The sequence below is a fragment of the Syngnathoides biaculeatus genome, chromosome 22 (genome assembly GCF_019802595.1).
Source record: "Syngnathoides biaculeatus isolate LvHL_M chromosome 22, ASM1980259v1, whole genome shotgun sequence".
NCBI lineage: Eukaryota > Metazoa > Chordata > Actinopteri > Syngnathiformes > Syngnathidae > Syngnathoides > Syngnathoides biaculeatus.
The window spans coordinates 8,173,044-8,198,390 of NC_084661.1; the positions used below are offsets into that span (position 1 = coordinate 8,173,044).

At 43.8% G+C, this 25,347-nt stretch overlaps 1 protein-coding gene across 1 annotated transcript; it reads right to left on the reverse strand.

Moving 5' to 3' along the window:
• Positions 1-604: 604 nt before the first annotated feature.
• shisa8b (shisa family member 8b) lies at positions 605-25,027 on the reverse strand. The gene is made up of 5 exons (XM_061810373.1): positions 24,946-25,027; positions 23,573-24,253; positions 14,311-14,435; positions 5,025-5,138; positions 605-2,409 (listed from the first exon to the last, which is right to left on the reverse strand). The coding sequence occupies exons 2-5, from the start codon at positions 24,211-24,213 to the stop codon at positions 1,892-1,894; spliced, it is 1,398 nt and encodes a 465-aa protein (XP_061666357.1). The 5' UTR covers positions 24,214-24,253; positions 24,946-25,027; the 3' UTR covers positions 605-1,891.
• Positions 25,028-25,347: the final 320 nt, after the last annotated feature.

Genomic DNA, 25,347 nt, shown 5'->3' on the forward strand with positions numbered 1-25,347 from the left:
GACACAAACCCCCCAAATTTTAAAAGACAACAATACATATGAAAGCAGTCATTGGATGGACAAAATGCATGATTGTAGATGTGTAACATACTTCTCATTTGATAAAACTGTATAATCAAAACCAGAAGATCCTTACATGAGCAACTTAAATGAAAAACAACAAACAGGTGAACCATGGTTGTCCATTGTTTTTTTTGTTTTGTTTTTCGTGTATGTGGAAACTTGGCACATTTACATAATATAGGAAGTCAGGATTTACTAGAGGAAGTGTCAAAATACTTGCACTGATCTCACTTACATGTCTTGCTTGACCCATTGTACTGTCAATATGTTTTTTTGTAAACACAAATCCTGTGATACCTCCCAGGAATATTTGACTGCCAATGAGCTCCGTATGGCACCACAAAATCTTCCATCTTTTTGCTTGTCAGATACATCACAGTATCGTCATCATTTTTTGCAAGTCTGATTCAGCTTTGGATGCAGATTTTTTTTTTTTTGGTGTGTGTTAATATAGGCAGGATGTTTCGCTGCAAAAGTAAGGTGATTGGTCAGAGGTTTGATTATAATTTCAGTTTTCAGATTTGTTTTATTCTGCTGTGAATCTCACTCAAGCCTCACTTTGTTTGCACAATCCCGTATCATGACAACACTTTTAAACACGTCTTTGTGCGGTTCCTGAGCTTCACCAACAAATAAGATTAACTTGTCCACATCAGCGCGTAGAACCGCGTGGCGTCTTTTGCTATCCAGGCTCCGGTGGTGTTGTTTGAAGCTCCCGGCTTGAAAATGCCCACACTTGTTTCACTGCAATAGTGCCCAAAGGCCAAAAAATAACACGAGTGTCCTCGCAGGTCCGCACACTCCACGTTATGACCCAGACAGTTCAGTAGTGAGAAACTCAGATTCACAGTGACTCGTTTGCCTTTCCTCCCCTTAAGCAAGGGAAACATAGTGTGTTTTCTATTTTTTCTTCTCTCCTCCCTCTTTCTCCTCTTTTCCAAAGGGTCCGAGCCTCCGGCTTTTACGAGCTCCCCTTCCCTCCTCTCTCCCCCTCCGTGGATTTCGATGACGCCTGATGGGAGTTGACGTGATGGTGGCATTGTCCTCACCGTTGAGTTAATGTCGCCCCGGGGGCTGCTGTCCCTGTATGCTTGGCCTGATGGTACCAAAAGCTAAACGCTACACAGTGGAGCTACGGTGGGAAAGTTCGAGAGCCGAGCAAAAGTTACACAGGGAAGCCAGCTGTGCATAGAGGTAGACAATGAGATGCAAAGTATCATTTTTTTTCCCCCAAGGATAATAGGCTCAGCGAAGCATCTGCAAAAGTGTGCTATGCAATGTTTATTGTATAAAGAGGATAAAGGATACTGGCCTATTTCCAGAATGTGGAAAGGCTTAGGGTTTGAGGAAAGGTGTGAAAAGTTTATGTAATCCATCACTTAAGAAACAAATGTCTTGTTTTTATTTTTTTGGTCAATTCCCAGGAAAAAAAAAACTTATCACAAATAAAACAAATCCCTATCCTCGTTCTGTCTCTGTGCTAATCTATGATGCAATCCCTCTGCGTGGAAAAAGGAAAGCGTGTTATGGTGCTGAATCTGAAGTTGTTTTAGTCAGTCAGAGGATGGGCGATGGTGATCGGAAGGAACCTGAGTTGTTTTCAAATAACCTTGCTACAGTTCTTTCCAGCTACTCTACACATTTAGTACAATATACTTGTTGGTATGTAAAGTTACTGTTCTCTGTGTACCATCTGCTGTATTTTGTTGACTCCCTTCATTTTATTCCTCCCCTTTTTGTAACTCTTGGGCTCACCAATCTCAAAGTCCGTCTGGTGTTCTCCCTGGCACCAGCTTTCAGAATGCTAAACTGCGGCAGACCACATCACTCAGACTGTCACCTCTGTCGAACTGTGTGTGGCGTAGTTCTTTTTCCTGGTATTTGCCTGTTGGTAATAGGTCGGCTGCATGTGAAAATGCATCCCGTGGCCCCCAACACCTCCCGCGTACATCCCTCCACAGGGCTGGCTAAAAAGATCTGGCATGTTCTCGATGCTCTGTTGCCGACGGGTGGAGTACCCGTGTCTCCAGTGGGAGGCGTGCGTGGGCCCGGACCCCGGGGCGGAGCTCTGCCTTTGGACGTGGCGACCGACCGGCTCCCAAGCTTTAAAGGCCGAGCTGGAGAGCAACGGGTGCGTGGTGGTCTTTGGGAGGTGGGAGTGTTCCAGATGACTGGAGGGGATGGAGATGGAGAGGGGAGCATGGAGGTTGGATGGAGATGGAAGGTGCTGGTGGATGTAGGACTTCTCTTTGGGCTGCGCTGGCGCTGGCTGAAAGGCGGGCGCCTGATAGTGAGCAAAGTCCATGAGTGGGAAGCTCTTGTAATAACTGTGAGATGCACTCTCCGCTGCAAATGAGAAAGAAGGCAAGAAAGTTGAGGACCTTGTAATGGTGTTGTTCTGGTAGCCATCTGAACTGACTTCTCAGGGTAATTTCTTTACTTCACTGAACCCACTTTACTTTGGTTCCGGTGACCTTCAATTTGTATAATTCCACAGGAACTACTCACCGTCTGCTTTATTATCAGAATGTCATAATACATACAATACTTTCCCTCCATCCATTTTCTTTGCCGCTTATCCTCACGGGGTTCGTGGGGAGTGCTGGAGCCTATCCCAGCTGTCAAGGGGCAGGAGGCGGGCGGGGTACTCCCTGAACTGGTTGTCAGACAATCGCAGGCCACATCGAGACAGATAACAGTCACACTCACAATCACACCTCGGGGCAATTTAGAGTGTCCAATTAATGTTGCATGTTTTTGGAATATGGGAAGAACCTGGAGTGGCCGGATGAAACCCACGCAAGCACAGGGAGAACATGCAAACTCCACATAGGCGGGGCCGGGATCGAACCCGGGACCTCAGAACTGTGAGACCAACCCTTTACCAGCTGACCCACCGTGCCACCTTATACAATACTTTGTCCATTAGTATTTGTTTAACATTACAACAACAAACAAATGTGAATATCGACTGGTCAAATCAGCGAGCCAATTAATCAGCCAGGCGGGGCCGAATAAAAATACTGGGATGATTTCCATCAATAAGTAAATACATATACATTTACCTAAGTCATACATATGCATAAATACAGTTGTTTGGTCGATTTATTTTATGATGACTGAATTCTCCCAAATAATCTCAGGAGTGAGGGCATGAGCTCGTGCAACTTTTGTCCATTTTCATATTTTTGTAATTCAAAGTTATTTTTCACCATCTGACACAGTTCTCAGTCACATCCAAATGAGCCAATAATGTGTAAACAAAATGTACCATCAGAAACAATTCATGCCGTGTCCATTTTTACCACCTGCCACATTTTGTAAGCAATGCCACCATATAGTAATTTGAACAAAAAAAGTGAAAACAAGTAACCGATGATGATACGCATTAGCTTAATTCTTCTTTACGCAAATCCCAAAGGACAGAATCTAGAAAATGTGACAAAGGGACGTGACGGACACGAAAGGTACGTGTGCCAGGGTGTTGTAATGTGGCAATGATGGTTTATAAATACTCTCGCCCAGAGTCCTGCACATGTGTTTGTGTGTGTGCGCATGTTTATGTATGTCGCGGGATGGCATGAATGTCAAATAGAAGCATCTAAATAAAGTAAACACTAAGGTTATCGCTGCAACCTTTGTGCAAGTTTTCATCCTTTCTCCCATAGGACAAATATTTCTTTAAACCAAATTTGATAGATTTGATTGAGTATGGCTATTTGGAATTGACTGTATGTATTTGCAAAATATTCCCGTTTCCTGTAGATAAATAAAACCCATGTCTCAATTTCTGTGTTTCAAAGAATCAAAGCGGATAATTTTGGATGAAAACAACCTTGCCCTAGTCTTGATGCGTTCACCTGCTACCTAAAATAAATAAAAATAATAAATAAATGTACTTTTCATGCCAATTTGAATGATGTTACATCTAGATTTAAGTGAGCTCAGTAGCAGCACCACTTGATAAAAAGAAATAATATGTACAACCAAGTACAAAGTTAACAGCGATGTCGGAGGAAAATTACACTAATTGGAAATTGTGCAAGATCCACAGAAACGAAGGTGACGGGCAAAACGCGGCTGGAAAAGGGCGTTTGTGCAGAGGGTAGCTTGTACGGTGGATAATAAAGGTTAATAAAATCTGTCTTGTCAAGCAGAGTTTTTCCTTTGGCTAAGGTTTGTTTGGTTCTAATGGCGTGCCCGAGGATGGAGGGAGTTTTGTGTCCTGTGAGACCCGCTGGAGGACAACAACAGGGTTTTTGCAAAAGTGACCTTTAACCGACAGGCAATTTTCTGTAAAAACACCTGACAAAAAAGCCTCAAGCTTATTAACCCTTTTTTGTTACTTCACTTGTACATGCTGAGGCATGGTAGTCTAATCGAAAAGGATTTTTACAAGAGGGTGTGGATGAAAATTTTGTTGTAAAATCTATCACAGACAATATTGTATAGCTGCTCTTAATTACTAAAAATTATTTGTTAAGGCACTGCGTTTGATACAGCTCTTGTGTTAGGGTCCTCTAGATGAGTGGCGTCAAGCTCATTTTCGCAGGCCACGTAATTACGGTTACCCTCAGAAGGCCGTTATGAGTGTGAAACCAAGAATCATGCAAGTTGACATACATGATTTGCCTTCGCGGGGCACATTAACTCATGTGGTGGGGTGAATCTGGCCCCAGGGGCCTTGCGTTTGACACATTGCTCTGGATTGTGCCAGCATCACGAATGAAGTACCCCTAAACTCATACCGTATCTCTATGACTCAATAGCATTTACAGACGACTCATCAAGCAGTCACAGGAAACAGAAAGATGGAGTGTGGCCTCCTCTTTAAGATCAGATCTACGGGCGCCACCGGGCAATGATACCCTCGTTAGCTGGCTGCCTTGCTCTACGCAAAAGGTTACCGCGCCAGTTGCAGTCAGTGTCAAACTGCGGAACGGCGTGCATTTACGACTTACCCACGGCTTTGAGAGAGGTGTACTTGTTGAGTCCTACTGTGCTGTGGTTGCTGTGAGAGTGAGGAAGCCCTGGTCCTGAGGGGCCACGGGCGGAGTTATTTAGATGGTACTGCTCTAGTGGGACACAGAAAAACAGGGGAAAAACACAGTCAGTGGAGAGTGCAGTTTTTCCAACTGTAGCTAAAAATAAAAAAGTCATTGGCTTCGAAACTTGGTGTAGGTGTGGTTATTATGCTAATTAGCTCCAATGTTTTATCAACAGTTGGGCTGACAACTCAAATAAACTTATTTATTTGAACTGTTGATGGGTGGACAGGCACACAAGACACACAACAATGGACCTTTCCGACCCGTCAATCACTCGTACAATAATAGCCAATCAGATAGCTACATTGTCTTAACCCCTGGCTTGACACGCCCCTGCCGCCATATTGTCCCACAAGCAATGCTGGTTGTCAGTAGCGTGCGCTCGGAAAAGTTAATGTTACGAAGAAAATGTTCCTCGGATGCGCTTGGGGAACGTGCAATTCTGATGAAAGATATCCGGCTAGGTTACAAGAGGCCCGGTTGATTCATTTTCTAAAGCCTAAAACACAGTCGACGAAGTGTCTACGATGGATTAAAGCTCGCGGGATACCTCACATACAACTCAATGTGAAAAATACCAACAAACACAAGGCTGTATGTTCAAAGGTAAGTGAGAGAGAGATATCTTCTCTCAGCATGATTGAATTATTATCAGTGCTTTATACATTGCAGGAGAACAACTTTCATTTTGTTAGTGTATCAATGGCTGCTGAATGAAGTGTGTAATGTTTTATGCCAAAGAGTTAGGGATACGTAAATGCGCGATGTCATGCAAGAGAAATGTCTGTTTGCCTATTTGTATCACATCAGACTTTTAGGACAGAGCACTGGGTTCCATTACGAGCCAAGTCAAATGAATACACCCACTCACTTATAAAGACTACAATGGTATTACTCATGATCTTTCCAAGTAAAAAGTACTCACCCTGCTTTACATGTGCAGTACGACTCCACTATTTTACCCTGTTGGATTTCAATATGAAGTTTGTGAGGCGTCAAACTTTTTTGCATCGATAGCTAACGTTTCGCTGTAACTCTGCGTCCTGCTCCATCCAAAATTTTAATTCCGTGTACATATCCTTGCGGTAAATCTCTTGGACAAGTCTGATTCATTTGGCAAAAAACATACCCCAATATTATCTGGAATACGGGTAGAGAATGGACTTCAAACCTGTTCTGTTTAATCGCCATTTTGGAAGCTTGTGGGACATGGCATCTGTAGCTTAAGATCGCCAGTCGGAAAGGTCCATTTGTACACAACATCAAACAATATATACAATACGATTTTATACGTCCTCTTTAAAGGTCAAGTGTCGTCAAACGGATGATTTTTGGTATATTATTAATGAAAAACCCACAGCCAATATGGTCCCGTGTGTTTTTTCACCACAAAACACGATTTTGACGTATACAGCTTTTTGTAACTCCCGCCATGAAAATACTCTCGAGAGAATTGTTTTCGAGAAGCAGGAAGTGACGTACAGGACAGAGGCGCCCACTGGCTGACTCTTTTGTTTCCCTTAGTTTTACCTCCGGGAAGGTAGGTCATTGTTCCTTCGTGTTAGCCAAAATACCGGTCATTGCATTGCTGGACATTGCTTGAACACTCTTGAGAATGGAATTACCCATCAGAATTTTGAAAGAGACCCTGTTCGTTGTGAAAAATGGATTGCACGGGTGCAGGGGATGAGAGCTTCTTGGGTTCCAAATAACAGGTCGGTGTGTATACAGCTCCAAAAAAAAAAAAAAAAAAAGTAGTTTGGGGCGGACCACGTAATCGGTCTCTCTCATAACGTAGTAAAAGATCCGCGTATGAAATGTGTTGATGTGCGCATACAGCTACTAAAAAAAAATAATAGTTTGGGGCGGACCACGTAATCGGTCTCTCTCATAATGTAACAAAAGATTCGGTATGAAATGTGTCGATGTGCGCGTCACCCAGCCAACAATCTCTCGATGGTGTTCACTGAGTACTGCGGCGACTTTGAACATACCCCTCAAAGCAACATAGCTCGGCTCCACCTCCTCCTTATATGCCACCAAGGACACGAAAACAGCCACACCGGCTGAGGCGCTGCTTTCAGCGGTCACAGCTTCTGCGAAGGCTGCGCGTCGGGCTTTGCGACGGGGGCGGCTCTGAAGAACCTAGCCGAGAGTGCGTTACTCAGTCGGGTGCGCGCATAAATCGCCCCGGCTCGACTGTGACTAAAGCACCGCTCGGCTCCGTCATAAGCCACACCGGCCGGCTGCGATGAGCCGCGATGGCTCATCTCCGCCGCGGAAGTGGATCGGACGGGGATGCAGTTTTGCCGTGATCGCATATCATCTGAATATGGCTCGAAACAATAGTGTAATATTGCCCTGAGGGCTCGAAACAATAGTGTAATATCGCCCCGGTAACTTCACTCGGTTGTGTGGTGTTGTCCTTTTCGAAAACAGCTTCGGTGTCAGAAGCGTCGTCGGAAAAATGCAAATATCTCTGTTGTTCCATAGTAGCAGGCACTGCGCGTTTTCAACGGTGGAAGTGACCATGACGTCAAGGACAGAGGACGCGACTAATATGGCGACCACTTGGATGTCGAGGGACACTCAATTGCGCAACTTTGTGCATGGATGACGTGCTCTCCGCTCACTTTTTTTTTCCGTATAGACATTGAAGTGAATACTGTTATATGTACTTTCATTACAATATCTATTTTAGAATGTTTATAGCGATGACACCCGGGCTTTAAAATCTGACATGAACAGTGAAGTAGACTGTGGGTTCTGCTGTGCATTTCATGGAGCAAGCTGAAGAAGCCTTTCCCACATCATCTGTGTATCTTTCTACAGTGTTTTGTTCACATTTGTAGCCCCCCCACCCACTTACTAATCCACCTGTCACCTGCCTGCTGTTTTTTTTTCCACCAGTTCTTTTTCTACGCCTCCTTGTCTTCTTTCAAAACAGTTCATTGTTGTCGCCACCTCTCAGCTCGCCGGTTCTGCCAATTTTTCACCACCCCGCCCACCCGCTTGTGTTCTGCCTTGTTTTCCACGTTGACATTGAAACTGTCAGCATTTTGATTTGTTGTAAGATGTACTGTATGCTTGATTATGCTTGGGTGGTTCACTTACTGCAACAAACATCAAAGCAGTTTTTTTTAACTTGAAAAAAAAAAAAAAGTTACAGCCCCAACTCTGACAGGCTATCATTCCCACGCCAAATGAACTGAGGCTAACGAAGAATGGAAAAAAAAACTAGCTTGGAGAGTTAAGCGGTGGTTATTAGCATTAATGAAGTCCACCGATGCGGCCGACGCACTTGATGTCAGCCTCGGGGATGTACGCGGCACACACGCACCACACAGCAGCCCGTTAAATTCGCTTTGGAGAGAGAGCGACCAAATAAGTGGTGTTCAGAATTACGGCAATGTCTTTAACCCTTAAAATGTGCGTGTCAGTGCCTGTCTGAGTCACAGCCGTTTCATTTAATTGAATAAGTATTGTGTATTTGTGTGGCCAAACGGGCTGGTTTTCCCACGCACAAGTCAAGTCTATTTGTACTCGGGCACCGCATCAAAGACAAATCATCTCATCACTTCAATGACTGTCGCTCAAATGCAATACAGGCAACTGCGGAATGCTAATCTCTTGTCACACACTGGAAAGAGAGAGTGAGCGTCACTTGCGGTTAAGATGATGAAAACGGAGAAAGATAGAAGGAGAGAGGAGGAGGAAGGCAGGATGTTCTGCTGAAATGAGATTAATGTGGAAGTCAGAGAGGTGTAACACCTCTCTAACCGTTTGCCTCGCATCTTTAGCTTCATCAGCAGGCACATGTATGCGCGCACACACACACACGCGCGCTCCTCAATTTGTGATATGTGGATTATGAGAGAGAAAAAAAAGTCGTTGTCTGTTTTGTCCTCAGCGGCACGGTGGAGCAGCTGGTAAAGCGTTGGCCTCACAGTGCTGAGGTTTTGAGTTTGCATGTTCTCCCCATACCTGGGTGGGTTTTCTCTGGGGACTGCGGTTTCCTCCCACATCCCAAAAACATGCAGGATTAATTGGACACTCTAAATTGCCCCTAGGTTTGATTGTGAGTGCGGCTCTTTGTCTCAATGTTCCCTGCGATTGGCTGGGAACCAGTTCAGGGTGGACCCCACCTCCTGCCCATTGACAGCTGGGATAGGCTCCAGCTCTCCCCACGACACTTGTGAGGATAAGTGGCTAAGAAAATGGATGGATGTTTTCTCCTCCTGTACATTCATCAGTGACGTTGTGAGTACGTGTTACAAAAGTGAAAGTCCCAAGGTTGCAAGATTTCTGAAAAGGAAAAAAGTAGGCCTTTGACGGTGGCACATATTAATTTCTCGATTAAAACAAGTCTGGCGCTGGGAGCTTTTTAAACACCGAACAAGACCGGGCAGGAAGACTTATTATTAATGAGTTATGTAAGAACTCATCTGCCGGAGACAATTGCGAGCAGCGGGAAATTAAGGTGCGCAAGGAACACGGGCCTCGACTCAGAACGCAAATGTAATCGCTGTTGCAATTTGAGTTACTGTGTTGACTCTAAAAAAATGTGTGTCGTTTTAATGACCTTTTCCGTGGCTGTCACGTTCACATTGTAAAAATTGGAAAAATAATAGGACATATATGTTCACTATCTGATCGTTATAACAGCATAACAGTATCTTTGTTGCCTTAAAACATTATTCATCCATCCATCCATTTTCTTATCCGCTTATCCTGACAAGTGTTGCAGGGAGTGCTGGAGTCTATCCCAGCTGTCTACGGGCAGGAAGCGGGGTATACCATTGAACTGGTCGCCAGTCAATCGCAGGGGCACATGGAGACAAACAGCCGCACTCACAATCAAACCTAGGGGAAATTTAGAGTGTCCAATTAATGTTGCATGTTTTTGGGATGTGGGAGGAAATCGGAGTGCCCACCCAGAGAAAAGCCACGTAGGCACAGGGAGAACATGCAAACTCCACACAGGTGGGGTCGGGATCGAACCCTTGACCTCAAAACTGGGAGGCCAACCCTTTACAGCTGCGCCGCCGTGCCGCCCATTATAATCCCTCAATTGGAAATTGACTGCTGCCATGCTCGAACGGTGTCTTTCAAATACAAAAAAATACAATAAAATACAACAAGAGGATAGTTTGACTTTGTAGCTCTTGAGGAACTCAGCAGAAAGTGGCGATGGTGGACCCGCATACGCTGGGGCCGTTTGAATTCTTCACACGAGCACACAACCAGCCTGCATTTTCCACTTTTTTTCTACTGGTGCACCATTGTGAGTGCTCATGACCGTGAAAGATCGGCGAAGGCCAGCACGTTTCTTAACAAAGTGTGCATGTGCGTGGGTGTGTAATGAGACATAAAAGAGTATTAAGTGCCACGGGGGAAGCAAAAAAAAGCGGAGAGGTCTTTTTGTCTGGATGAAATATAAATGTGTCTGTGTGTATTTTGCGACACTGCAGTGGTACAAATGAGAAACAGGCGCAAAGATGCACGCGGAGTTTCTCCGTCCTTGCTGCAACGCCAAAGTCTTTATGTTACTGTAATGGCGGCGTGGGATGTTGTGAGTTAGGCAAAAACACTTGTCACAGGAGCACAAGAGCGCAGATTCGCATTGGCATCATTAATTAACAAGAAATCGTTTTCCCCGTTCGAGCCTTTTCACGTGAGAGTTGAGAGTGCGGACACGCCTTCGGATGAGCGACTGCTCTTCACTGCTGAGGGTTCGAAGTTCAAATAAAGGTGAAAAGTGTGTATTGATGATGTGCTGTTCTTCTGTCACGTTGCTTCTGCAGTCGTGTTCGTTAAATAGGTCAGCTTCCCCCCCTCACTTGCTTCCAGCTTTTTTTTTTCTGCAATGAGTCATGTTTGCTGGAGAATATTGGACCATATTTCTGTTTCCCATCCTGAACTGAACGTCGCTAATCTGCTAATAGCTCACAGAAATGTTCAAAACTTTACTTGGCTTGAAAGGTTTCTGACATTTTTTTTTAGGGGGATGTCAGTAGACCTTTTACCACTTGGCCCTCATCAATTTAAACATGCTCAATTACCCTGCATATGTGTGTGTAATCAGCATTCAGCCCCCACCCCCCAAAAGACCCCCTGTTGTCTATTCTACTTTGGAAAAACCAATACTGCTCAGCTGTTTGGAGCACATGCAATCTATCCAATGTTCCATTTTGGCTCACCTCGGGTTCGACCTAACTTAAAAAAAAAATGTGGAAATGAATTACAATCCAATTAAAAGGAGCCAAAACTGCTTAAAAATCCTGCAAATTTCAGAGAGTTGCATCCCAAAGAGGGCCGAGAGTGCAAACTCTTGTACAGCTGACGATGTCGCATGAATATACTGAAGTCCACTTCACTTCCAACAAAAACTAATGAAAGCTATGCACCTTATTTGGAATTTACAGTCACTTAAAAGTTTTATATTCATGCATATCACTGCTAAATATCTAAAAAAAAAGTGTACATAATGACCACTCCTAGCTGAAATGAAATTAGAATGTACAAACATACACTGTGTTGTACTGCAAACACCTCTCAGGTTGATTCAGTACAGCTCTCCTCCTCTACATTAATACAGATTAATAACTCGTTTGTACAGTTTTTCACGACTCCCCCTATGATAACCACTGTCGTAAACCTATTGGTAAACAAATACTGCACTGTATGTCTCTCAAGCAAAATTTGTGCGGCAGAAACTGCGATTGAGTTCTTGTATTAAAGCTTGTTAAGAGTTGATTGGATATTGGGTTTTACAATAATAGTTAATAACTCAAGCAATAATTCCATATGCACGCAACCTTTGACAACAAAAAAACACATTTCCAGGTACGAAGATTTACAGCCAGCCACCGCTAAGCTGTACCTGTAACGTAGATACAATATGTATAGTATAATTGGTTCTACAGTAATACTCGATATATTTACATCATATGTAGCTGTGCACGAAAGAGAAGTGTGGAAAGTGTCGGTAGTAAAAATACGCAAGTACAGTAAAGTACAGTAGAGAGTAAATAAATCATTGCCAACAGCCTCTCAAATATCAAAATTCTTTCCTTTTATCACTTTTCCTCTCTTCGGCGGCCCATCTTCTTCTTCTTTGACAATCCTGCCATGCTGCTTGTGGTACAATAAAAATTAATAAAGGACTGTCAAGTATAGAGTATGTGATGTGCTGTGAAGACTATCACGGCTTTATTATTATTATTATTGTTTTAAATGCACAAGGGCCAATCACTAAAAGTCCGACTTTTTTCCCAATGGTCCAAAGTGAGTCGCGCTCAGCTGTGTGCGGTGCGCCGAATGTTGTGGCTGGTGAGTATTAAATACCAATTACTGTATACCCAATCTAAAAATATAATGTACTGTCAAATGTTATTTACACAACCTATTTCAAAAAAGGAAACACAACTACACTTGATGCTTGGTGCTCATTGACACCAGAGAAATGTAAAACCACCTGACTTCATCAATATTTATGACCTTTGTTTAAAACCTGTACTTTATATACCAGCAACTCGGAGACTATAAGATAAGTATTTCAAGCGTATGCAGTAATCAGTAAAGCACTGGGGATTAACGTGTCCCATTCATATCATTAGAAATTTGTGAAAATCTCCTTACTAAGTATTTGAAGCTGGGGGGCACTCATGTGAAGCCCTCCCACCCCCCACCTTCACATACAAAAACTCTCGTGCATGCTCACATGGCGTCCTAACCCCAGTGAATAAAAATAAACATGGGCAGCATAGATAAAAACAACGCGGCACATGTTTTAATCTACGGTCGAATACCATATTGGCAAGGGGCTAAATACTGTAGCACCTCCTTCACATGGCTCGTATGCATGTTGTCGGTGCAGAAAATAGCACGTGGAGCCCAAAGGGGTCTCGTCTGCTTACATTTACATAGTAATAAGAAAGGGTGTGTTGTCATCCTGCCACGTTGCATGTGCATGTGCTTTCATTACTACTACTTTCCACTCACTAGCCGGCCACTACATCACCCCTTAAAATCCAAAATGATCAGTAATCACTTTTGAATTTTGCCTTTAGGCTGTCTGTTTTAAGTTCATGTGTGACATGATGCCAATCAATAAAAATCAATAAAGTATAGTCATATCTATAAACTACACAAACTGTTTCCTCCCCATTACGTATCTGCCAAGTCATATTCAAATGCCAAATAGTTTAATTTGATTTGATTTGAAATTATGAATTTCACAACCAGAAATGGCAACAAATGAAGTCACAATACATGATATGTAAAATAATGGCATGAAAAACAATATATTAAAATTAGATCAGGTTTGATATCAACCAACATCATGGAATGTAGATTACTGTACGTTTCACTCACATTTTTCACAAAAACCTGTGTATGGGGAAACAAGAATTCCTCATCCTTGGTATCATCAGTCACGTCTCAAAATAATAGTAATAAACATCAGCAACTACTTGAAAAAGCGCAGATTATTCAGGTAAACACTTGTTATTCCACTTAGAAAAACAAGCAGTTTCCAGTCGATCCAAAGTAAACGTGACCTTGATTTAAATGTAAAATGGCTGACGTGCGTAGCTGCGAGGTAAAGTATAAAAAGCCCCCGGGACGAACAAGAGCGACAGATTTTGACTCCCCCGCTTTCCAGCCCGTGTTGGTGTGCTGCAATTTATGCAGCACATGTGTCGTATAGCTGAGAGGGAGAAAAAATATCGTGGGGCTTTTTCATGCGCTGAGGAATAAATTGATTGACACATCCTATAATGTAAACAAATGAAAAAATAAATTAAATATCGGAGGAGGGTAGCAAATATATACAGGTTGAGTTTGCAGGTGAATAAGAGAAAGAATACATAGAGTACATGTTTATAGTAATATGATATATAACTTCAATTAATCATACTCACAAGTGTTTGTAATGTTGTTGAAATTCCCAACAGGTGTTCGATTAGTGTACTTATATTTTGGCCCTTCAATGTACTATGTTGCTCCATGAAATGCAAGTGTCACTTTATTATTTATTACTCCCCAACATGGCGCAAGGAATATTCTGGAGCCATTTGGGTGACATTACCGCAACCGGTAACCATCTTGGACGTTGTTTTTGCTCTCAACTCAATTGCAGTACGTGCCAGTCAACCTGTGTTTTTTTTTTCCCGCTGCCCCCCCCCCTTTAGCTCACCGCTCCTGCTGCGCTGCATCCTGGACGAGACGCCGTTGGCCCTGCCTCCGCTGGGCGAACTGGTCACGGCGTTCTCCAGTGAGTTCACTTCTCCCCCCTGTCGCTTCAGCAGGTCAGTCAGTGTCCTGGGTGGCAAGAAAACAGTTGGGTTTTTCATCAATAAGGTACCGAAGTACAATGCTGTACTCATTCGTGACTAATGACAATAATGACTAAACTTAGGTTCTTGATTTTGCTTGCTTTCAGGTTAGTTATTCGATTTTGGTGGCAATTGGATTTTCACCAAGTAGCTTTCAATAGGTTTTCCTCTTTGATAAATAAATTCATAATTTCAAAATGGCATTTCATGTTTACTTGGGTTATATTTGTCTGACAATTATACTTGTTTGATGATCTTGAATTTTAAAACTGTAAAAAAAAAACAAAAAAACGAGCACTTGAGAGGAGGGAAAATGCTATTTGCATGTTCTCCCTGTGAATTCATGGGTTTTCTCCAGGCACTACGGTTTCCTCCCACATCCACAAAATATGCAACATTAATTGGACACTCTAAATTGCCCCTAGGTGTGAGTGTGGCTGTTTATCTCTATGTGCCCTGCGATAGGCTGGCAACCAGTTCAGGGTGTACTCTGCCTCCCACCGGTGACAGCTGGGATAGGCTCTAACACTCCCTGTGACCCTTGTGAGGATAAGCGGCTAACAAAATGTATGAATGGAAATGCTTTCATATTTTTCTCCCAAAAAAAGGCACACACAAGAGGCACACTTCCAACATTCGTGTTTTGCCACGCTCAAGGCTGAAATCCAGTCGCACTTGACTGGCGGCTTATTTTGCTGTACAACATATGGGCAAGTTTTCATGCAATATGGTCCTTTTCGGATCTGGAGGTTTTTTTTTTTTTTTTTTTACACACACACACACGGTACTACACACATTAACACTGTTTTCTGATTTTAGCAATGACGCCATTCACTCCCCTTGATCAATAATTCAAACAGTAGCGCTTGTGTTCTTCTAATGAAGCTCATGTAGTAGCGCTTGCACACACATATATAGACACAAACCTAGATTACAGCTGAGCTGTCAGTAACAGCAAGCGGCAGCTAGTTAACACCAATGTAGAAAAGCGCGGCCCGGTGGTCTGCGGCGTCCCAGATGCGGAAACGGGACAGCAGCGGGGACTATAAAATTGCCTGATCAGCCAAATACAAAATGACTATGATGCAGTACATCACTCAAGGTGGAGAGAATCGTGGATTGGATGCCCCACTTGAACGTTGAGCGTGAGCCGCTCTCGTTCACGCCAGCAAATTACATTCATTCATTCCAATCAGTTGCGATCTTAATCATCTTACTGCGAATCCTTTTGTGCGAGTCAAAGACTTGATTCAATTTTGACGCAGGCTAGTCCCATTTTAAATATTTGCCTTGGCGCGACAAAAGCACTTATCCCCCAGAATCCTTTCTCATTCTGCTCTCCCCCATCATCCCCTCCTCAAACTCAAATTGTTCCAAAATCCGTCTATTTCCCTCCTTCCTCCTTCTCTTTAAAGCACGCCGTTGGTCTTCGTCTCCTCCAGTTTCTGACTCAGACTCATTGCCATGCGGCGCCTCGGGCTACCACACGCGCCTCTCTTGGCTCGACGCTCAAAAAACTTGCTGATTTGGACTTTTAATCTTCAACAAAAAGCGCACCTGTCCCCGAGCGATGCAGTGTTTATGGAGCATTGGCGCGGCATCATGCTACTTTCTTGGGGATGCCTTTGAAAGAGGGAAAATGGCAGCGCTAGGGTGAGAAGTACAAAAACTTTAAAATGATGAGAGCAGCCAACTGCCTGTCCATGTTAGTATTGCACAAATAATCCCCAAATGCAATCAATCAATTAGAAATAGCATGAAATGCCGCTTTAGGAAACCACAGAAAATATGAACCGCTCACTTATACAGTGAAGAAAATAAGTATTTGAACACCCTGCTATATTGCAAGTTCTCCCACTAGGAAATCATGGAGGGGTCTGCATCGTAAGTGCATGTCCACTGTGAGCGAGAGAGATAATCTAAAAAGAAAAATCCACAAATCACAATGTATGATTTTTTCAATGGTTTATTTGTGTGATACAGCAGCTGCAAATAAGTATTTGAACACCTGTCTATCAGCTAGATTTCTGACCTTCAAAAACCTGTGTGAGGTTGTTAGCTGCATAAAGACACCTGTCCACCCCATACAATCAGTAAGACTCAAACTAACATGGCCAAGACCAAGGAGCTGTCCAAAGACACCAGAGACAAAATTGTAGAACTCCACACGGCTGGAAAGGGCTACGGAGAAATTGCCAAGCAGCTTGGTGAAAAAAGGTCCACTGTTGGAGCAATCATTAGAAAGTGGAAGACGGTAAATATGACGGTCAATCTCAATCAGAGTGGAGCCCCATGTAAGATATCACCTCGTGGGGTCTCAATGATTCTTAGAAAGGTGAGGAATCAGACCAGGACTACACGACAGGACTTGGTCAATGATCTGAAAAGAGCTGGGACCACCGTTTCCAAGGTGACAGTTGGTAATACACTAAGACGTCATGGTTTGAAATCATGCATGGCACGGAAGGTTCCCCTGCTTAAACCAGCACATGTTAAGGCCCGTCTTAAGTTTGCCAATGACCATTTGGATGATACAGAGGAGTCATGGGAGAAAGTTTTGTGGTCAGATGAGACCAAAATTGAACTTTTTGGTCATAATTCCACTAACCGTCTTTGGAGGAAGACGAATGATGAGTTCCATCCCAAGAACACCATCCCTACTGTGAAAAATGGGGGTGGGAGCATCATCCTTTGGGGGTGTTTTTCTGCACATGAGACAGGACGACTGCACTGTATAAAGGCGAGGATGACCGCGGCCATATATTGTGAGATTTTGGGGAGCAACCTCTTTCCCTCAGTCAGAGCATTGAAGACGGGTCGTGGCTGGGTCTTTCAACATGACAATGACTCGAAGCACACAGCCAGGAAAACCAAGGGGTGGCTCCATGAGAAGCATATCAAGGTTCTGGCGTGGCCTAGCCAGTCTCCAGACCTAAACCCAATAGAAAATCTTTGGAGGGAGCTGAAACTCCATGTTTCTCAGTGAGAGCCCAGAAACCTGTCTGATCTAGAGAAAATCTGTGTGGAGGAGTGGGCCAAATCCCTCCTGCATTGTGTGAAAATCAGGTGACGTTTTGACCTCTGTAATTGCAAACAAAGGCTACTGTACTACATATTAACACGGGATTTCTTAGGTGTTCAAATACTTATTTGCAGCTGTATCACACAAAACAATCATACATTGAGATTTCTGGATTTTTCTTTTTGGATTATCTCTCACAGTAGACCTGCACCTACGATGAAAATTTCACAGCCCTCCATGATTTCTAAGTGGGAGAACTTGCAATATAGCAGGGTGTTCAAATACTTACTTTCTTCACTTTAAACACTCCACGCGTAACCTTGAAATGTTATGTAACAAGACGGCTGACAGCTGTGGGTGCTCAAGCGCGTCCACACCCTCGGATCGCGTTGCAGCCGCAGGGAGGTGAGACTTCGTTAATGCCCCGTGACGATCAATAACAACGACGTCGGCCACATCACAACACAGACACGCTGATTAATAAAAGCCAATATTATTACTGACTGCTGTGGTGCACATATCTGGTGCTTGACAAGCTTATTAGACATCATGTCATGATGCGGTTTAACATTCACCATCATTTGATTGCTTTAATTGATTTGATTGAGTGACGATAATGGAGCGGAACTATCAAAAATGTTTATATTTTGCTTGATAATGTTGGCAGTTAACATTAGTGTTACTTTAGGACAGCTGCGGCACCAACTTTGTATCGGGCGGTGGTCAAATAAATTTCTTAACCACTTCCATCACGCACATGCCCTTGCAGTTTGGCCACCACACTTTATTTCATCTCTATGACTTTAAACTCACACTGACAGATCAGTGATGGTCCTCCGTTGCCCCCGTCAGTGCAATAATCGACTTAGGTCGCATGTCTTGGCCAAATTTTACTTGACAGCGTGTGGTTTATCTGGAAACACAACACTTTTGAGATAATGCTTCAGTGAAAACACAAAGTGACCTTGGCAAGTTTCTCCGTCTCGCAGCCGTCATTTTCCGTTCGCTTCTGTAGTCGACTCAGTTTCTTCATCAAAGAGATTTATCGCACTCACCGATACAATAAAGACGAAAATAAGAATCATTTTAGCCATAGATTAGTCAACTTGAAACTGTACGTCAATATGGTAGATATAAAAAGTCGCCACACCCCTGACAAGAAAAATCATCCATCCATCCATCCATTTTCCTAGCCACTTATCCTCACAAGGGTTGCGGGGAGTTCTGGAGCCTATCCCAGCTGCATGTCAACGGGCAGGAGGCGGGGCACACCCTGAACTGGTCGCCAGTCAATCGCAAGGCACATGTAGACAGACAACAATCGCACTCACAATCACACCTAGGGGCAATTTAGAGTGTCCGATTAATGTTGCATGTTTTTGGGGATGTGGGAGGAAACCGGAGTGCCCGGAGGAAACCCACGCAGGCACAGGGAGAATATGCAAACTCCACAAAGACGGTTCCAGGATTGAACCCCAGACCTCAGAACTGTGAGGCCAGTAGTTTACCAGCTGAGCCATTGTGTGCCAAGAAAAAACATGTAAAATCTTTTTCTACAAACTACTCTAACCTATAGCCAGGAAAATTCCATTTTTATTCTTTTTTGGGAGCGTGGAACTAAAAATAAACAACTGAAACAACACGGGTGCACAAATCTGCACACCCTCTTCTGACTGGAATGTGGCTGTGTTCAGAACCAATCAAGTTGAAACTCACGTTAAAATGACGCATCTGTCACCATTTGCAGAAATTTTAAACAACGACTTTCCTCACTTCTATTTTCCTCAGGCAATCAGGGAGACACGTTTTGAACTAAAACTGGTCAAATGTCTGCACCTTTTGGTCCCAAGTCAGATCGAACCAACAAGATTGGCTTGGTCACAATGCTGTTGGGCTTATAGAAGTAAAATGGAGTAATACTGTGAAACAAATGGGATTGATGATGACGCACGTGTGGTGATTTTACATTTTCCAAGTGGCACACACCAGGAAGTCTTTCTGCGTGGGACTCATATGAACTTGAAACCCTCCCCCTACGTCTTTTATGAACTTGAAAAATAAAACATTAAAATGCTAGTCCTCAAGATTGAAAAAGCTTCCAATCGTTTAGATGTGACGCATTCCTGCGTCGCCTTGAAATCTACAAAAGCAGAGAGCTAAAACAAAAAAGTGCTGACCCACATTGAAGTGTTTTTGGGGGCCCGGCGGAGCTCGGCGAGACTGAAGACAAGCAAGCAGCAGACGCAGAAGTCGGAGAGAAGAAGAAAAAAAAAGTCACCTGAGGGAGGAAATTGAAAGCTGTCAACGTAGATGTGATCAGATTGGAAAGGGGATACAATTGCACTTTCACGTGCGACATTTACGGGCGCTTTAACACATTTGCCGACGAGTGTAAATGCGTGCAAAGGCCGACATAAACTCGGAATGGGGTGACAGGTGAGAGGTGATCGACAGTGACAGCGCCACCCTCGGAGGGAAGGGCGAGAGAGGAACAGAAACTTCCCGAAAACTCTTCATCTCATCTATGTCTTCATTTGTTTTTCTTGTTCTTTTTTTTAAATATATTTTTTTTCACATGACAGACGTTTAAACCTCAGTGAGTTGCCTGGAGTGCGTCTTTCTTCAAACTAGTGGAAGTCATTGGAAAATAAAATAGCGGCAGCAGCAGGAGAGGAGACAAAGCTCATCTACTAACTGCACCATTCTTGGATCCATTAAAAAAAAAAATCAATATAAACTCTCTGGTTGTTTGTTTGTTCTATGTTTTTATTGATATAAAATGAGATGGCGGCACGGTTGTTGTCCCTGTGCCTGCGAGGGTTTTCTCCGGGCACTCCGGTTTCCTCCCACATCCCAAAAACATGCAACCATTAATTGGACACTAAATTGCCCCGAGGTGTGATTGTGAGTAGGGCTGTTTGTCTCTATATGCCCTGCGATTGGCTGGCAACGAGTTCAGAGTGTACCCCGGCTTCTGCCCGTTGACAGCTGGGATAGGCTCCAGCAGTCCCCGCGACCCTCGTGAGGATAAGCGGCAAAAGAAAATAGATTGATGGATATTGTGGTTGCGAGTCTGCAGAATTTCTTATAGCATAACTGGTGATGCAGGCGTAACCAATCACATTCAAACCCATGTTCAATGGGAGTCAGGTGGTTCGAATCCCAGCTCTGACTGCCGAGGAGTCCTTGGGCAAGACACTGAACCCTCAATCCCTCCCGGAGGATGTGAGCGTCTATAAGGCGTTATGGCGTTGATGAAATGTGATCTCAGTGCATGCCACTGACATCACAAAACCTGGCATTTGACCAGAAGTGTGCCAACTTTTTGCCATCCCCCACCACCGCAAAAACATGAATTTGAGATCCCGACAAGCGTCCACTTTGCGAGCAACCGCAACTGAGCTGATCCCGGACAGCGATTCTGTCAATACACGCGCTCGCTGGCGGCTGCGCTCGATGCCACAGCGCTTGAATCGGGACTGGATTTGCTCTCTCAAAACTAATTGGTTGCTTTCATAGGATCAAAGGGACTTTTATTTTCTTCCGATACAAAAGTTCCACGTTTTGTTTTTGATTTGAACATTATACAATATACATATATTTACAGAAAAGTAAACTGGGATAATTATTTCTCTCAAACCTTCTAAAGGCAGACTGACTTAATGATGTCATCAACTGTTGTCAAACATACGTTTTCCATGTGATTGTTGAATAAAAGTTTATGTTTTTTAAATTGTATTTGTATGTCTGTCTTAATATGGACATTATTACTCGAAAGTACTTTCTAGATTTTGTGATTGTGCATATTTATACACTGTAACTTTACATGGTGTAGTAGAATATGCAATTATGAAATTCATTGAACAGCAAGCCTATTGCAACAAAACCTGTTTTTGCTTACTTTTTAAATAAATGTAGACTGGAGATCAGCTTCTCATGAAAATGGTAACATTATGAGAGAAAGTGACAGTACAGTAATTAATGTTTGGCTTCACCTGCAAAGACATTACTATGAATTGTAGTAGGCTTTCTTCCAATGTATCCACCATTGTGAATTTGCAGTACTGTGCGCTGTTCTAATATCGCATTGTGAGTGACTGCCATTAGAGTAAATACCTTAACATACAGTTGTCCCTTAAATTTCCAAAGTAATGACAAAAAGCTTTAATCTAACGAGTGTAAAGACGATCCTATTTGTCGCACACGTCCATATGTACTGCATTGAGTACTTTTTATCGATCTGACTTAAATTGGGTCAGCAGTGGGACCCTTTAAGTGACTTTGTCCTTCATTACATAACATGGTGGCTAATAAGACCAGTGCACATGCACACGTGCAAGCCAGTCAAACATATACTGCAGTTTCATGGATGTCAAAAAAACAACAACAACCAACACGTAAATAAAAATACTGAAGATCGATCATCTCATTGGGACTCGCCAGGCGGGCATACGAGCGCACGTTTGCACGCGGGCACACACGTTCAGACCCGCACGCTCGCACCATGTGACCTCTGCTGAATCCTCACACTTTGGACTTTAAAAAGCGCGTGTATCTCGCCTCGTGGCTGTTTTGGTGATGTGAACCGCGCTCATGCAACCTAAATGCCATCACCATCATTTTTGTTGTTAATTCTATAAATCACAGTGTGTGTGTGCATCTATACAGAGAGTAAAAAAGTGTTTATTTTTCATTGGATGAACAATGACGACATTTACTGATAAGAATAAGAACACACTCAAGCCAATTTTGAGAAGCAACATTCTCAATGGTATGCGTGTTTAATCTTAGCGTAGTATCACTTTGGATTTTTTGGTTCTAAAGCTGATTGAGGAAAACGGCGGGGATTTAAGAGCGTTAATCATCTTAGCCGTGCGGCAGATTTCAGTGTAAAACGTCTGAACGCGACAGTCGCCTTCAAAGCACGGCAGTGTCACACTTTTGTGTTTTTGGCAAAAGTGGGTGGTGGCTTGATGTACATCCTGCATTTACACTTTGCACCACTTGAAGAGCTCACAGAATGTATGACGTGCGGGATGCATGAAGCTGGGATTTCTGTCAGCATACTTATTAACTAAATGAGTCCGGAGACACAGAAACTGTAATCTCGGAGAAACTGGTTTAATCTCAACGGGAGGGGGTAATCCGTGGAAATGAGAGGCCACTGATTTGAGCAATAGAAATATTAACGAGAAGCAGCTGTACTAAAATGGTCTTTATGATGAGAATTAAGGGGGTGATGATGGAAGATGGGGATGTTAGGAGTCGGGGCGGAGCTCGAAAGGTTAAATGAAAAAGATGATAGTGGGTGGACAGCAGGTAGCTCGGCCTTGATCACATCTGAAGTTTGTTCAGAAGAAAAGGGGGTGGTGGGCAGGTGAGGGGCAGAAGAAGCAGAATAGTTGAGGGCGAGACATTGGTTTGATGAGGAAAATGCTTCGAGGACTTCTGAAGAACGCACGCAGCGTGATTTGTGACCGAGCGAGTGAAGAAGGGAACTGTGCGTAAATGTTTGAAAAGAACGACGGGCCGTGGAGGTTGGTTAGCCATGATGAAAGCAAAAGGGGTTGTACCCATCATTTCCTGAGGAGCGTGGGACCTGAGGACTTGACTGCTCTGACTTTCATGTATTTTAATGCGTGCATTAATAAATAACCAATCAGTCACACTCCACAGTCTTATTTGTTTTATTGACTGCTTCTGGATTTTGAGAAGGCATTGCTGGATGAGTCCTTCAATGATTTCTGACCTCTCGAGTTTCAAAGTCAAAAAGGCCTTAATACTCTCAAATCTTGGAGAAAGTCTTGCTAGAACAGCGGATGGCGCAAACTCCATATTTTACCATCTTAATCCCGGCGCCTTTGTTTCTTTTGGAACGGCATCTAACTGCAATGGGAAATGTTGCACAAACAAAATCACCCTCAAGGGAAACTTAAACATCTATTGCGTCAAAGAGAGCTAACTCAATTAGTGTTCTTCAAAATGTTTGTTTTATTTCAGATATAAGTTGTGTTTACAAGCAAAGCAACTGTTACGCGAGGGGTGAAATACAAAGCAAAAATGGGGAAATCAAAACAAAGACATTAGAAACTTCCTCCTACCTGGAGTTGAGGTCAGCGGGCGCAGCGGCAGTGGATGCCGGGCCTCCCCCGCGGCTTTTTTCCAGGCCCAGTTTGGTGAAAATGCCCACTAGCACCATGATGGCCACCACGCCGCAGATGATGTAGACGATGAGGTGCGTGCGGTCACGCTCCTGGTCCTCCTGGCCCTCCGTGACGGCGGCCACGGGCTTGCCGGTGTTGGCCCAGATGGGCGTGTCGTAGTTGGAGCAGATGCGTTGGTCCAGCCGCTGCTGCCGGAACTGGCAGCAGAAGCGGTAGAAGCAGGTACCGCAGCAGTACAAAAAGACACCGGCGTTGCAGTTGAAGGGCGGGTCCCACTGGCCCATCACGTCGTAGTAACCCTGGCAACGGGTCCCGCCAACAGGGGGCCCGTCCTCGTCGTCCACATCGCCTCCGCTGGAGGGCGTGGACAAGCCCGTGTCTTGAAGCGGGTTTTGGGTGGTCTCCACATAGGTGGGAGTTGTATTGTTGACCAGTGTGGAAGGCACCACGAAGCGGCTGTCTTCAGTAACCGTCACCGTGGTGACGGACGGATCTTGAGTGACAGCGGGCTGGATAATTAGGGAAGAGAGGTAAAAGAGGAAGAAAAGATGGCGGGAGGGCGGAAGGACTGGCGCCATGGTGCCGACTGGGGCCCGCTGTCCGATGGGCCGCTTTCACCTGGAAGACAATTACGCAAGTTAAATTTTAGTCCAAGTCAAAACGGATGCCGTTCAAAAAAATTCACAACACAAAAATTGCACTTCAGGCTGTCGAATGCAAATGAAGCCAATCAAAATAACAACAAGATGCAACCTTCTTGGTTGGCCGCCCTTCCTTAATATTCTGACAGATGCTCATTTACACGTCTTACAAATAAGGTCAAACATTGCCCGCAATATAACGAGATAAGGTCATGAGACTTGTTCTTAAGTATTCCATATTTGTTTGTGTGTTGTGGGGGGTGAGGTGGGGGGACATTAAATAAAGTGTCCTCTTGTTTTTTCAACTGACTTAAAACAAAGGTTGAGTGTGGATGAGTCACACACACACACAAAAAAAAAACTCATACATGTAAAGACCACAAGCAGACCAGGAACCGCGTATTGAAAAGTAGCAACAACGACTAATTAGGACTCGAGTGCCTCGTAGAACTATTTAAAAAAAAAAAGGATCTCGCAATTAGAAGCAAAATGAGGGGCATTGTCATCATTTTAAAAAAGTCAGTTGACTATTTTCTTGGATGCAGCCAAAACAAACCAATTACAGACACCCCCCCCCCCCACCTTTCAAGTAATATTACTGCCACTGCCTATAATTTTGACCGAATTTCAAGTGCCACCATGAAGGAGAAATCGAATCACTGCTCTCACCTTCTCCTTCAGTGTCTTCTGAGGTCTTTTCCGAAAAGTCCAAAGATGAAAAAATCCCACTAGAAAGGCATGCAAACTTTGCTCAGCAGCATCTTGCCCCCGCGCCCCTTCAGCTCATCCTTTGAAATCTTTTCATGTGTTCTCCATCGTTGGCCAGGAGAACCACAGGCTCCTCTTCTTTTTTCACCCCCCCCCCAAAAAAAACTAAACTCTTCACCTTTCTTCTTCTCCTCTCAACTGTCCTGCACGGTTAAAAGGCGACCAGTGCAATGCATGAGTGCGCGAGTGTGAGCGTACGTGTGTTTGGTGGGGGGCGGGCAGGCTGGTGGTGGGGGGGTGCTCCACTGAGTGCTGCAACAGTTCAGGAACCAAAGCAGCTCTCCTCCTCTGTTTACCTCTCAT